The sequence below is a fragment of the Aythya ferina genome, assembly GCF_964211825.1.
Source record: "Aythya ferina genome assembly, chromosome: 4".
Classification (NCBI taxonomy): domain Eukaryota; kingdom Metazoa; phylum Chordata; class Aves; order Anseriformes; family Anatidae; genus Aythya; species Aythya ferina.
Genome location: NC_140300.1, coordinates 71,582,401 through 71,594,441, shown reverse-complemented (window position 1 = coordinate 71,594,441; position 12,041 = coordinate 71,582,401). Strand labels below are relative to the sequence as shown.

General features: G+C 37.4%; 1 protein-coding gene across 12 annotated transcripts in view; it reads left to right on the top strand.

The window, feature by feature from the left end:
* The window catches only part of TBCK (TBC1 domain containing kinase), a 103,568-nt gene extending 91,938 nt beyond the window's left edge, over positions 1 to 11,630 (top strand). For all 12 annotated transcript variants that reach the window (XM_084517219.1, XM_084517211.1, XM_084517216.1 and 9 more), the window contains one exon: positions 10,949 to 11,630. In XM_084517219.1, coding sequence (XP_084373345.1) covers positions 10,949 to 11,059 — 111 coding nt within the window. In that variant the 3' untranslated portion in view covers positions 11,060 to 11,630. The remainder of the gene's footprint in view (positions 1 to 10,948) is intronic.
* The last annotated feature ends 411 nt before the right edge of the window (positions 11,631 to 12,041 follow it).

Below are 12,041 nucleotides of genomic sequence, written 5' to 3'. Positions count from 1 at the left end.
ATTTAGCTTAGGTAATTCTGCTCATTTAAGAGAAGAATGGTTCATACAGCTGTCTTCCATATGATACTTTGACTAGATGGGGAGGATATTGGGATTTGCCTACTAATTTCTTTAAATTTTTAATGGTGTTGTGAACTAGCAGAATAATAAATAGAATTATTTCTGTTGCTATTCTTTGTCTCTGGTGAAGTGAACATATTTTACTGCAAAGGTGTGCTTTTAGGTTCAGTATACCTTTAGTTCACCACAGTCTCTTAAGCTTATTTACTCAGACAGCAAGAACTCATCTGCATAACAAATGTTTTGTTGTGTTTTTTATGCATATAGGGAGTTGTAAGTAGCATGAGAAATTTCTTTCATTAACCTGTTTCATCATTTAGAAAATGAACTTGTGATATGTACCCTATTTTTAAACAGTAGCAGAGGTGGTATAAAACAGACTGTACAGCACATCAAATGGTTTCAGTCCGTGAGTATCTAGGTTTCTGTATTAGACCTGGGTAAGTCCATGATAAATATTTCAACATGAAATCAATCAATTTGAATAATCACAATGGCTCACTAAATGCTGAATGCATAAATTGCCCCTCAGTGGAATAAATACAAAATGCATAAAATGCTAAGTGCCAAATGGAGATGATTTAATGGACACTTGACACCTTTGATGGTGGGCTATGCAGCAGCTTTCAATAATTACATTTTAAATCACTGAACATCCTAATTTATCTCAGTAAGAGTCTTACTATTCGCTAACCTCCTGAGGAATGGGAACAGAAAAAACAAAATGCTTTCATTTTCAGTAATGACTGTCTTTATGGAAGATAACCCACATACTAGCAAGTCATTTTCTGGGAGTTTTTTTTGCAGGACCAGTCAGAAATGTTGAATCTGAAACAGAGAAACACTGTAAGTGCCTAGAACAGAATAAAAAACAACCTGAAACAAATATCTGTAGGAAAGAAAGGACAGAGGCTTTACAGTATGGGTTGTGGGTTACACTGTAGCTAAGAAGAGCAGATTTTTTTCTCATATAACATAGTGACACTTCTAATGCAATCTTGGATTTGTTTTAGCTTTTAAATGCTTCATTAAATGGAAAATCAAACTTTTTCTTTGCTATGCACTTCTACACAACTTCGTGTTCTTAGCGAGTCCAAGCACTTCAGCCATGTATAAGGAATATGCCTTATCACTAAGCAGTCTTGCTACATCTGAGACAATTGTTACCATGTTTGCATACAACTGTAAATATACATATATTATACATATATTTACAGTTGTGTGTATGTGTATATATATATATATATATATATATATATAAAAATAACAACCTCAATTAAACCACGTTGCTAGAACTTAGAGGTCCTTACTTTTGTAAGTTTTTTGTTTGTTTGTTTGTTTTTGTTTTGTTTTGTTTTTTTTAAGGCCAGTTTCAGTTTTACTCTGCACAGGTTGCATGGAACTGTCTGCTGCTATTTGTGAGTGTAACCAATCCAAAAATACCTAGCTTGAGACTAGACAAAAATAATAACTATTGCTGTCTTGAATTTTTGCAAAGTAATCTAATAGTATGAATGTGTGGAAACAAAAACAATATTATCCAAATAACATAGTAACATCTGAACATCTCTTAGTGTTACTAAGAGATGTTCAGAATAAAATATATCTTTTCTAAACAGAATTATGTATTTCCAGTTGCATATGAATTAGCCACAAATTTTTTTCTTCACCATAAAGGAGAATTTTTCAGAAGTGTTGACCGATATTTACTCTACTAAAAATACAGAGATTGGCACCTCCAAATGTGTTACTTAAGTTTATGCAGGGCTGTGTGGGTGTCAGAATTATCCAAAAATATTATTGATTTATAAGGCTATTTGTAATTAGGAGACTGAATCTTTCAATTACATTTCATATTAGTAATCTGCTTAGCACCACAGAAGTAATAAAAGAAAAAAGGCAACATTGAGTGTATTGAACAGACTTGTAGAAAGCTCCTTTTATTTCCATTTTCACACTTCTTTTCTGTCTCGTGTATTTGATTTGGTGCCAGATGATAAAATATTTAAATTGGAAAGAAAAAGCTGTCTAGAACTTGATAGGCAAGAGGGGAAAAGAGAAAACTTCCCAGTGGCCCCGCTCCAGAAGGAGACAAAGCAGCCAGCAGTGCCCCAGACTGGCTTTAGCAGAACACTTCCTTCGGACAGAATTAAAACAGGGTAATCCTACTTGTTAAGCAACTTGATTTACTCGCCTTGAAAGCTAAATGAATAGGTTGTCTGGTGCATGAGAACCTTATGAATGCACTGTTAGCAGCACAATGGTGTCACAGAGAGGCACTTGCACTGGGCATGGTGCAGCAGTGCTTGGCAGGCGCTTGTGCTCTGCAGCACGTCCCTTCCTAAAGGCTGGTTCTCCCGTTGTGCTGGCCTTTCTTCTCCTGGGGGATCCCAGGCACTTGTTAGCAGAGCAGAAACTTGTTCGTCTCTCAAGACCATATAAAAGGTGTTATGCTCGAATTAACCAGCCAGATTCTGGTTTGATTGTTAACTTAAATACGTTAAGCAGCAGCATCTCTTAAGTGAATTAAATTCCCCTTTCCCACATCCACTGATTCGAGTACCGTGAAAATTCCAATCCAGACGAAGAATCGTTACAGTTGGTAGTATAATGGTCAAGTGCTCAAGAGGAGCACTTTCTGCTGTGCATGAAAAAAACAAAAACAAAAACAAATAGCATTTTGGTGCTCATTAATCTGTCTCCCCTGACTTTTGTCATTTCTGAAATCTGAGATACAGTGTGTGAAAAGGTAGATCACAGTTACAGACACATAGGAAAGGCATTAGTTTGGGTTTTGGGGAAGGGTGACATTACTTCTTCATTTCCCATTCCTTAGCCAACTTCGAGGTGGTATTTTCTGCTCCCATTTGCAACTTTTTGACTGTATTATTGTGATGAAAACTGAAACTAGGATGGGAGAAATAACTTATCTGATATCAAGTCATGCTGCAGCAGCTCAGTTTTGACCCTGACTTACTGCTTCTTGTGTGGTACAGTTAAGATAAATTTGTTATGTTTTTTTTTGTTTGTTTGTTTTGTTTTGTTTTTTAATGAAATGCTTTAATAGAATAAAGTTTATAGAACTCTAATATGTGTAATAACTAGAAACTCATTTATTTCTTGCCGTCAAAAAAAAATGCAGGCAAGCTGTATGCTGAAACTTAAAGAAATCTGTATAGTAAGCTAATGAATTCTAAATGGGAATGTTTTAACTTGTGATTGTTACTTTTGTTTAAAATCTGGGTAAGTTATGTTGCTATAAATACATTGTCTAGACAATTTCTACAAGTCAGTGAAGCAAAGTTGTCTGTCTCATTGTGTCACAGAGTAGCTAATAGTTAAAATGTATGAACTAGCTCCAAAGCAAAGGCAAGTGGTGCAGGATTTCCATGAGATCTTACTGACCTTTTTCAAGGCAAGAGGGAGAGGGTCAAGTTCAAGATTCTTTTTGTATAACACAGTTCTAGCCTGAAAAAAAAAAAACACAACAGCAGCTCTTTCTATGGGGAAGTAACATTTTTCTCTAAATGTAGATGCTGATCTGTTAACATAAAATCTTTCCTCTTGCTTAAAAATGTTGGGTAAAGAAAAAAAGATAATAGAAAACATTTATTTTATGGCACTTGGGAGACTGATACCAAAACTTTTTTTTTTCTTCATGTATAATTTAACAGTGAATATGAACTGGAAGTGTTGTTTTGTTTTGTTTTGTTTAAAAAAAAAAAAAAAGTCCAGAGAATGTAAAACTAAAATGTATTCTCCATCCACTCATACTCTTTTTTTTTTTTTTTTTTTTCATTGTTAAAAAGCTGAATGCAGTAGAATACATGTTCGGGCCCATATTGACATAAAGTAGTTCCTTGTGTTTGTGTTCTTGTTCTTGATTGTCTCGGCACACTGCAGAGATGTGCTTCTTATTATATGAAGGCTGAGATGCATAGGTAAAAGTGTCTAGTTACTGCTGTGGTGGTGTTTCATTGTTGGCTTTTTTGTTGTTGTTGTTAACTTCTGTGTTGTTTGTTTTGTTTGTTGTTTTTTTTTTGTTAAGGCCTTTTAAAGAAGCTTTGCCAAAGAAGCAAGTCCCCGCATGTTCCAGCTTGTTTCTTCTTATAAACCTGCTGTAAAAAACAAATGCAAACCCATGAGATTTCATAGGGTTGTCTGAAAACTAGATGTCATGTAGCATACTAAAAGGCAGATGAGTTCATGCTTCTGAAGACAAATACAATTACTTAGAAGGGCCCCCTGAAAATTTTGGAGTGGAAATTTTGGAGTGAAAATAAATAGAAATTAGACAATTAATTTATTGAGATGTTTTCACTATCTATCTAATGTATTCTGAATTTCCTTGTAAATTATTAATAATTATTAAATTATTAACAAAAATTTCCTTGTTGCTTAGCAGAAAAGCAATTGAGCAAATGGGATGAAAACTGAAGGTATTTTCTCTTTGCAAAAAAGGAAGGGCTCCTTATGATTCCCAGAATGGCTCTTTCATCTGGTTGAGTTGTTAAGGCAGCACCATGGAGTCTGGGTTTAGATTCAGAGCCTAGTGGCATCATCAGGTGTCTTTTTGCCACCTTTAAAGAAGAGATAGGCTTCGTTAATCAGCAGCAGTCCTGCTGGGTGTCTCTACCTAAGACATGCTAAATAATCTTCATTATTTTATTCTGTAAAGTCTGTATTTTGTTTAGTCTGGTTTTGTTTTTGTAGCATGTATACATGTTTATTTTTTTCTTAATCAGCAGAAAGTTAGCCCAGCTGCTGTTGCCAGAACACTGCTCTTCACACAGCCCAAGAAAGGCGCTTGGGCTGCAAGCCAGCAGTTGTGCTATGCTGTTGTAATTCTGTGTGCATTTGGAGGGAGGGTCAAGGACTTACATCTTGGAGTTTAAGAGGAAACAGGACAAAACTGGCCGTGTAGGTTTGCCATCAATGATGTCTAAAAGCTGGCAGTTTTTATATGGATTTGCTGTAGGCTGCCTCATCAGCTGTCCATCTAGTTAAAAAACACGACTTCAATTTGGGTAGTGTTACTAAAAATTAAAGCAAAGTGCAAAGAAAGGTTTTATACTTCCAAGCATTTCTTTGAACATTTCTCCGCATCTAGGACAGACTTTAGACAATTTTACAAAAAAGCCATCCTAAAAATAAAGTGAAGAATAAAGTGAAGTGAACAGAATTTCTTTGGACACATAAGGGGGAAAGAGAGAGGCTCATGCTCTCTTTTTTATGTTCAGGCCACATGAGTTATGCGTCCCTTCACTAACAGCTTTTCTATTTTCTGATCAAAAACTAGAATAAGTATGCTTTTTGCAGTTTAATTGTACAGTCTATTCAGCTGTATTGGGTGCATTGCTTATATTTTGGTCAGTATAAGCTGTTAACAGCAGCTAAAACTCTACAGATGAGTTTTCATTCAGGTTCTCACTCTCAGCTGTTTTGTGTGTTTGTGTGTAATATTACATTTCTAAATGGAAGATTAAACATGCAGGTGTTAAAAAGTTTCTCCTTGGAGAAATGTGAGTCTTTGCTCGTACTTTCTCAGTAAAATCTATCCCAAAACCAGCTATTAAATATCTGTTTGTCTAGGCTTATTTTCAAATCTTTGCATTTGAGTCCTTAAAGTTTCTGCTGTATTTTTGTACTGATGGAATGGAAAGTGTTCCTTGTTGGCCAGGTCTGTGTGGGAAGATTTTTTTTTTGATCTTACTAGAGTAAGTTCTCTTTTTCCTTTTTTTCTTTTTTTCTTTTTTTTTTTTTAATCATAGTATGTGTCTGTGTGAAGTTGTGCTCCTTGTGTTTTGTACTTCATACCGTAACTGTTAGCCAGGCACTGTTTTGTTGGTTTGGGAAGCTTCAGGTAACTCTCTCTCACCTTGGTGTTAAAGTGCCTTTTCACTTCTCTGAAACCTTTTAATAGAAGAAGAACCTGACTAAAATTAATCTTGTGCTGGGTCTGCTTTCTGACATATGGAAAGGGTTGGTTTAAATAAATAATAATTTTAAGAAGCTCTGATGACCATGATGTGCCTTCAGATTGGCTAACTCTTTACTGAAATCATACAGCAAAGCAGACTGCACTCCCTGATGGGTTTGTCCAATATGTGATTACAAAGGAAAAAAACAACAATCTTATGATAGTGGATGGCAATACCACAGAATTTGGTTAACATCTCTTCCAGCTTCTCATGTACCTCCCTTTCTTCTGACTCCTTTGGTGTACGATGTTACACCTATACCCCGATAACATTGGTCACAGCAGTCCTTTTTGATAGCCTGGTACAGTAAGTTACTCCTCCTTCCCTCCCAGCTTGCCCTTTAATTACTACCTGTCACAGGAACGTCTGTGAAAGTGAATAATGTGTACGGAACAACCCCTGTGGCTGCCCTGAAGGGAGCTGGGAACAATGCTGCTCAAGCTGTGTGCTGTTATTAAGGCTCTTTGCTGCAGACAGTCTGAAAGTGTGATGTGCCTAGTGTAATACGCCCAGCACACTTGAAAGCTGTGATTTTACTGCTTGGAACAGAGGAGTCGAAACATTTTGATAAATGCTCCTTTGGTGAATATCAGTTTCCCGTTTTAAACTGTGCAGATTATTAAGGTTCTTGATATTTAATGGTACTTAAAGGAGCGGTCCTGTCATGCTGTTTGTATCAAGAGCAACACCCATACAGGGTAAAATGTTTAATATTTACCCAGGTTTTGATACAAATTTGCTTTGATCTTGCCTATGTTTTTGAAAGCCTGACTTTGTGAGTGAAAAAGTCTTAGCTTACTGCTTTCATATGTAAATTATAATTTTCTGTCTCAGTTGTACTCACCAGGAAGGATGTTTTATGTGGAGGTGATTGATGTATTATGTAATAGGGGAATGGTGTTTCCAAAACCTTCACCAAAGCTGTGGCACAGGAGCTGTTAAACAGATTGCTTATATATTCATCCTTCCATATATAATATTTTCTGTGAAAACAGCAAAAGGAAGTTCAGTTTAAATTCTAGATGCAGCCAGTAAAAACACAGTAACCTAACTTTCTTGGAAACTGCGTTTTGAGGAAAGGCCACCTAAGACAGAAAGGAAAAAGCTTAAAGTCTTCTGGCATCTTTCTAATCCTCTCCTGCAGATAAGCAGTAACACCATTTCCCCCCAAAAAAAGGGTCCAGTATTTCATAGTTCTGTTGGAAACAAAAGCGCTACAGAGGACTGTGATCCAATGGTGGTATGGGGAAACAGAAGTGATGTCAGAGCAGGCACTTTGTACAGCTGAGAAAGCATAATCACCTTCTAAATGACTGAGGTTCGTTTCTTTTTAAAATCAGCCTGTATAATAGAAATCTAGCTGTGAACTACGTTTGTATGTTTCAATAAATCTCTCTTTACAGTGTAGGTGGTTTACAGGTTGCTAAAGCTGATGTAACTCACTTCCTCAGCTCCTCATATTATCTTCTGTCATAATACCCACCTCTGTAAATCAAGTTAGTGGAATGAAACTGTATATTCAGGTGCCTGTTCTTTAGTTTCTGGTTTGACGCTTTAAGATAGCACTCCTAAAGGAAATAGAGCCCAGGCGTTAAGTCCAAGGTGACAGTTTCTGCTTCAGAAATAGTCTGTGGTATAAATTCAGAAGAGCACATTGGGCTTGCTTTCTTGATTCTTTCAACTTTTGGGGGAAATACCATTTTTTTCCTTCTCTCTCTTCATTTCTTGGATGTAGGTTACTGATATTTCAGCATAAATGAAGAACACGAAGGGAGGAAGTCTGTGTAGCTAGTTCAGAGAGCCCTTCCTCTCATGCCTCTACATCAGTGCATGTGCCAGACACAACACTTCGTGTGTCCTGAAAATACTGGCTTCAGTTCTGAAAATACTAGCTGCAGTATTTTCAGAATTCAACAGGATATTTTGGCAGGGAAAGATAGCAGGTGGTAGTGGAACATTTGGGAAACATGGTGAACAAGCTCCTCTTCTTGTCTGCGACAGACGGACTCCTCCCTCTGGGAGAGGAAGGCACAGACATATACTAGAACAGAACTATAAAAAGTCAAAGCTTTAATTAGGGAGGAAGGCTATTACACTAGTTAGATGGCTTCTTCTAACTCTACTCTTTACTAAAAGTTATTTCTATTTTGTGTAACACAATGTAGGAACATGGAAGTTGAAGTGTGAATGTCTTTAATTGGATCAAATCCCATTAACCTGTGAGTTAAATCTTGACTCTTCTCTTGTTTGCAGTGTGGAGCCACAGTGCGTTTTCAGAGGCAGATGTATTTGCAGAGTTCATGGAGGCTGATATTTGGAGTTTGATGGCAGCTCTCAGCTTATAGCAATTTATAAGCCACTGTGCCTCTGCCGTGCAGCTAATTCTCATGGTAGTGAGGTATCAACAGTAATGCGATACTAATACATTTCCTGCTCGCTGAATTTTCCCCGTCTGGATGTTCAGATACAATATTTTGAGCTGTATTTGCTGTATTTCTCACAGAAGCTGTGTGGACAACTGCAGACAGTTCTGTGACAACTTAAGGGGGAAAAAAAAGCCAGTTCATCTTGTGGTGTATCTTCTTATCATGTCTCTTGTGCTTTCTACCTGCCATTTGCTAACAGCCACAGATTCTGCAGTGCTTGTTTCGTGAAGCCTGCTTGAGAAAGTGAGACTCTTCACCATAAGATTGTAAGGAAATCTTGTCATGTGCAGTAAACAGAAGTTATTTTTAACCATACCTTGGTTACTAAAGCAGTTCTAAAATATGGTGGGACACAGGCCTTACTGCTCAAACCCTAAATATAAAATAATTGTTTGCATATTTTCAGATTACATGGAATGGTAATTATAATATGGCTAGAGCCTGGAACAATTTGGAGGAAAGTTTACAGTTCATTTTCAGAAATGAATCTCTCTACTGACACAGGGGACGTTGTACTCTGCCAACAACATACTGCTTCCTGTCAGCCTGAACGCTTGTTGTCATTTTTCATTTCTGCCAGTTGTGAGCAGCTTTGGATGCAGTCCAAGGCAGAGCATCATCCATTAGTCACAGGTGGAGAGCACTGCGCAGTGACAGATATGAATGTATGAAGCAGAGATGCGTAGTAGGAGTATTTCACTGTATATACTACTTTTGGAGCTCATGGCATGCACAGCTGAACACTGTTCTTGACAAAGGGAAATATATTTGCCTCTTTTACTGTACACCACGTTTATGGACTGTAATTATAGTGAGAGGTAATTGGACTTTCCTAGTGCAATGTCTGTGCAAATTATACTGCTTCTGCATCAGAGAGCCTCTGTAGAAGCATGGCATTTACTTTTCTCATGCAAAATGGCATCTGTATATGGATTAACTGTAATGTTAGCTGTTTTGATTGTTTGATGGTATTGTGGGGATTTTGTGTTGTTCCCTCCCCCCCCCCCCCTTTGATCCTTTGAATCCTGAGTTGACTGACTCAAACTAGTAAGAGAAGAGATGATCAAACCTACTTTTGGTCTTCCTTAGGCAAGTACTTCAAACAGACATGACAGCCAAAATGTCCTGACTGATCCACTTCAGCCTCTTATTCTGCCTTGAGCTCTTACTCTGCCACGAGTCCTCAGTGGTCACAGATCATATACTGGTTGCTCACTGCCTGGTTAAATCTGTCCTGAAACAGAAAGAGAATAATACAGGAGCTTTTTTGACATGTAGATGTACAGAAATTAATTCTCTATATTAAATACCTTCAATATGAAGCAAAATTTCTGGCTATGGAAGGAGGTTAAAACTTTGCTACTGTGAACACTTCCCTTTTAAAGAGGTTATTTCAGTTGTTGTACTCAATCAGGTAGTCACATCGTGTTCTGCCTTAGTATCTGTTACGCTATCACAGCCAATTAGAGTGAATGTAAGAGGAAATCCCTTGTACCAAGTTTGGACAGGGTGCCTACTGCTGTTCTTTAGTTGGTAATGTTGTTTCTGGAGAGGTAGTTATTTGACATCATGCTTGCACTGGTTTCTGCAATAGTATCATGAATCATTTTAAAGAGTCGAAGTGGGAAGTACGACTCTTTTACATGGCCCATTTGGAAGCACTTACTGTTTTTACAAGTGGTACTAATTTGTCAACCTGGTATAAAGCAACAATTTGCAAGATTAGAATGGCAGGCCAGTCTTTCTCGCAGGTATTGGAAATAAGGTAAAATTGCTGTGGATTCTCTCCAATTAATCCATTTTTAGTGACTTGCTTTTTAATGTACTGCAATCAGTATTTAGAAGGCAAGTTTGACATGTAATGAACGAAATAATGTTCTTTCAGCAGTGTAGCAATTTTTCATCAAGATGCTACAAGGAAACTGACAACTGCCGTGTTGGGTTTATGGAATGAATTACCTGGGGAGAGGGTTTCAAGGACTGCGGAAGGTGGGGGGTTGCTCACCCCATGTAACTTGCCTAGTGAAAGAGTGTCAGTTAGTGTCTGACATCTGTGAAATCAAGTCGTGCTGGACAACTTTGACAGGTAAACAAATGACTATACCATCAAAGGGTGGTGCTTGTACATTTGGGAACATCTAGGAGTTAGATTGTCCTAGTGGAAAATACCTGATATTTCCCACTTTGAGGAGAGGCATTGCAGAGATTACTCCAAGATTAAACAATTCTGTAACAGTGAGGTAAAATCCTGCCTGAGCAAAAATGAGTAAGGTTCAGGTATGACATTTTCACAACCACCAAACTATTTCCAGCTGTTGCAACAGACAGGCCTGGATTCCTTTGTGGGACTGGTTGGTGCAAAGAAGAACTTCTAGAATCTTACAAGCTTTCTTTTGTTTAACTTGGTTTTCATAACATAAAGCGTTTCATTTTGACTTATGGTCTATGATACACAGCATGTTAATTATATATCTGCTTCAGTTTGCAGCTCATCTAGTGAAGAATAAATACCCACGGGTCTGCATTCTAGATGGAGGAATCAACAAGATCAAGCCAACTGGTCTCCTCACTGTTCCTTCTCCACAAATATAAGTGACTGTAAATGTCTGGGACGATCTGTCTGAGTAGGCAAGTCTTAAAGTTCAGCATGCATATCCTGAACTCAAAGGGCATTATGTTATTTTCACTATACAACCTCTCTGGATGATCAGTTGTCTTAACCTGCAGATCAAGAGCAGAGGTATTTTACACTTATTCTTTGATAAAGAGCTTCAGCTGGCACAGATGGAAAATGTGAATCTTAAGGTTTTCTACAAAACTTCTTTCAGCAATGATGTATTATGCAACTGGCTGAGCTCATCTGCACAGAGAAAGAGAAACTCAGCTGGCATTTGGTTTCTTAGAAATTTTTCTGCAGAATGAAATAAACTGGCAAGTGATGGCTTGAAGCTGCACTTAAATAGATTATTTTTCAAAGGTATTTTACTGTGAATATTGAAAGTAATGAGCTGAAGTTGTGTCCTGTATATCAAAGAAGGAAAAAATGTGTTCTCTTTTATTTTGAAGAATAATTGCTGTATCTTGTGACCTACTTTTTTGTTGTTGTTGTTTGGAGAAAGCATTTTTCATCTGGATTGGAAATAAAGATATGTCCTAGACTGGAGATCACTGTAAGAGCTGCTGCTCAGTCAGTCCAAAGTGTATCATATGCTGCAGAAGTGGAGAAGGCATACTCCTATGTGGAGAATTTAACATCCACTTTCCTGAAACATGGCAAATGCAACTGTTTCTGAAAAAATTGTGTGTACCCCAAACTTTTTTTTACAATGCCATCTTATGACAATAGATCCTGTATTCCACAAATGCTAGTGTTTATCCAAGTTATTAGCTCACATCTTAAAAAGAAACAAAGTAGTTGTAATTTTCATATAAAACTAGTCTAGAGAAATTACTGTTTTATGAATGTACTCTAATTGGAGGTGTGAAGTTCCGTTTGGTTTATTCGCAATTCTTTCAGCTAGTGGTGCAGACTTTTTGGAGGCCTGTTACTGAAGATAGCAATCCTGTTTCCAAA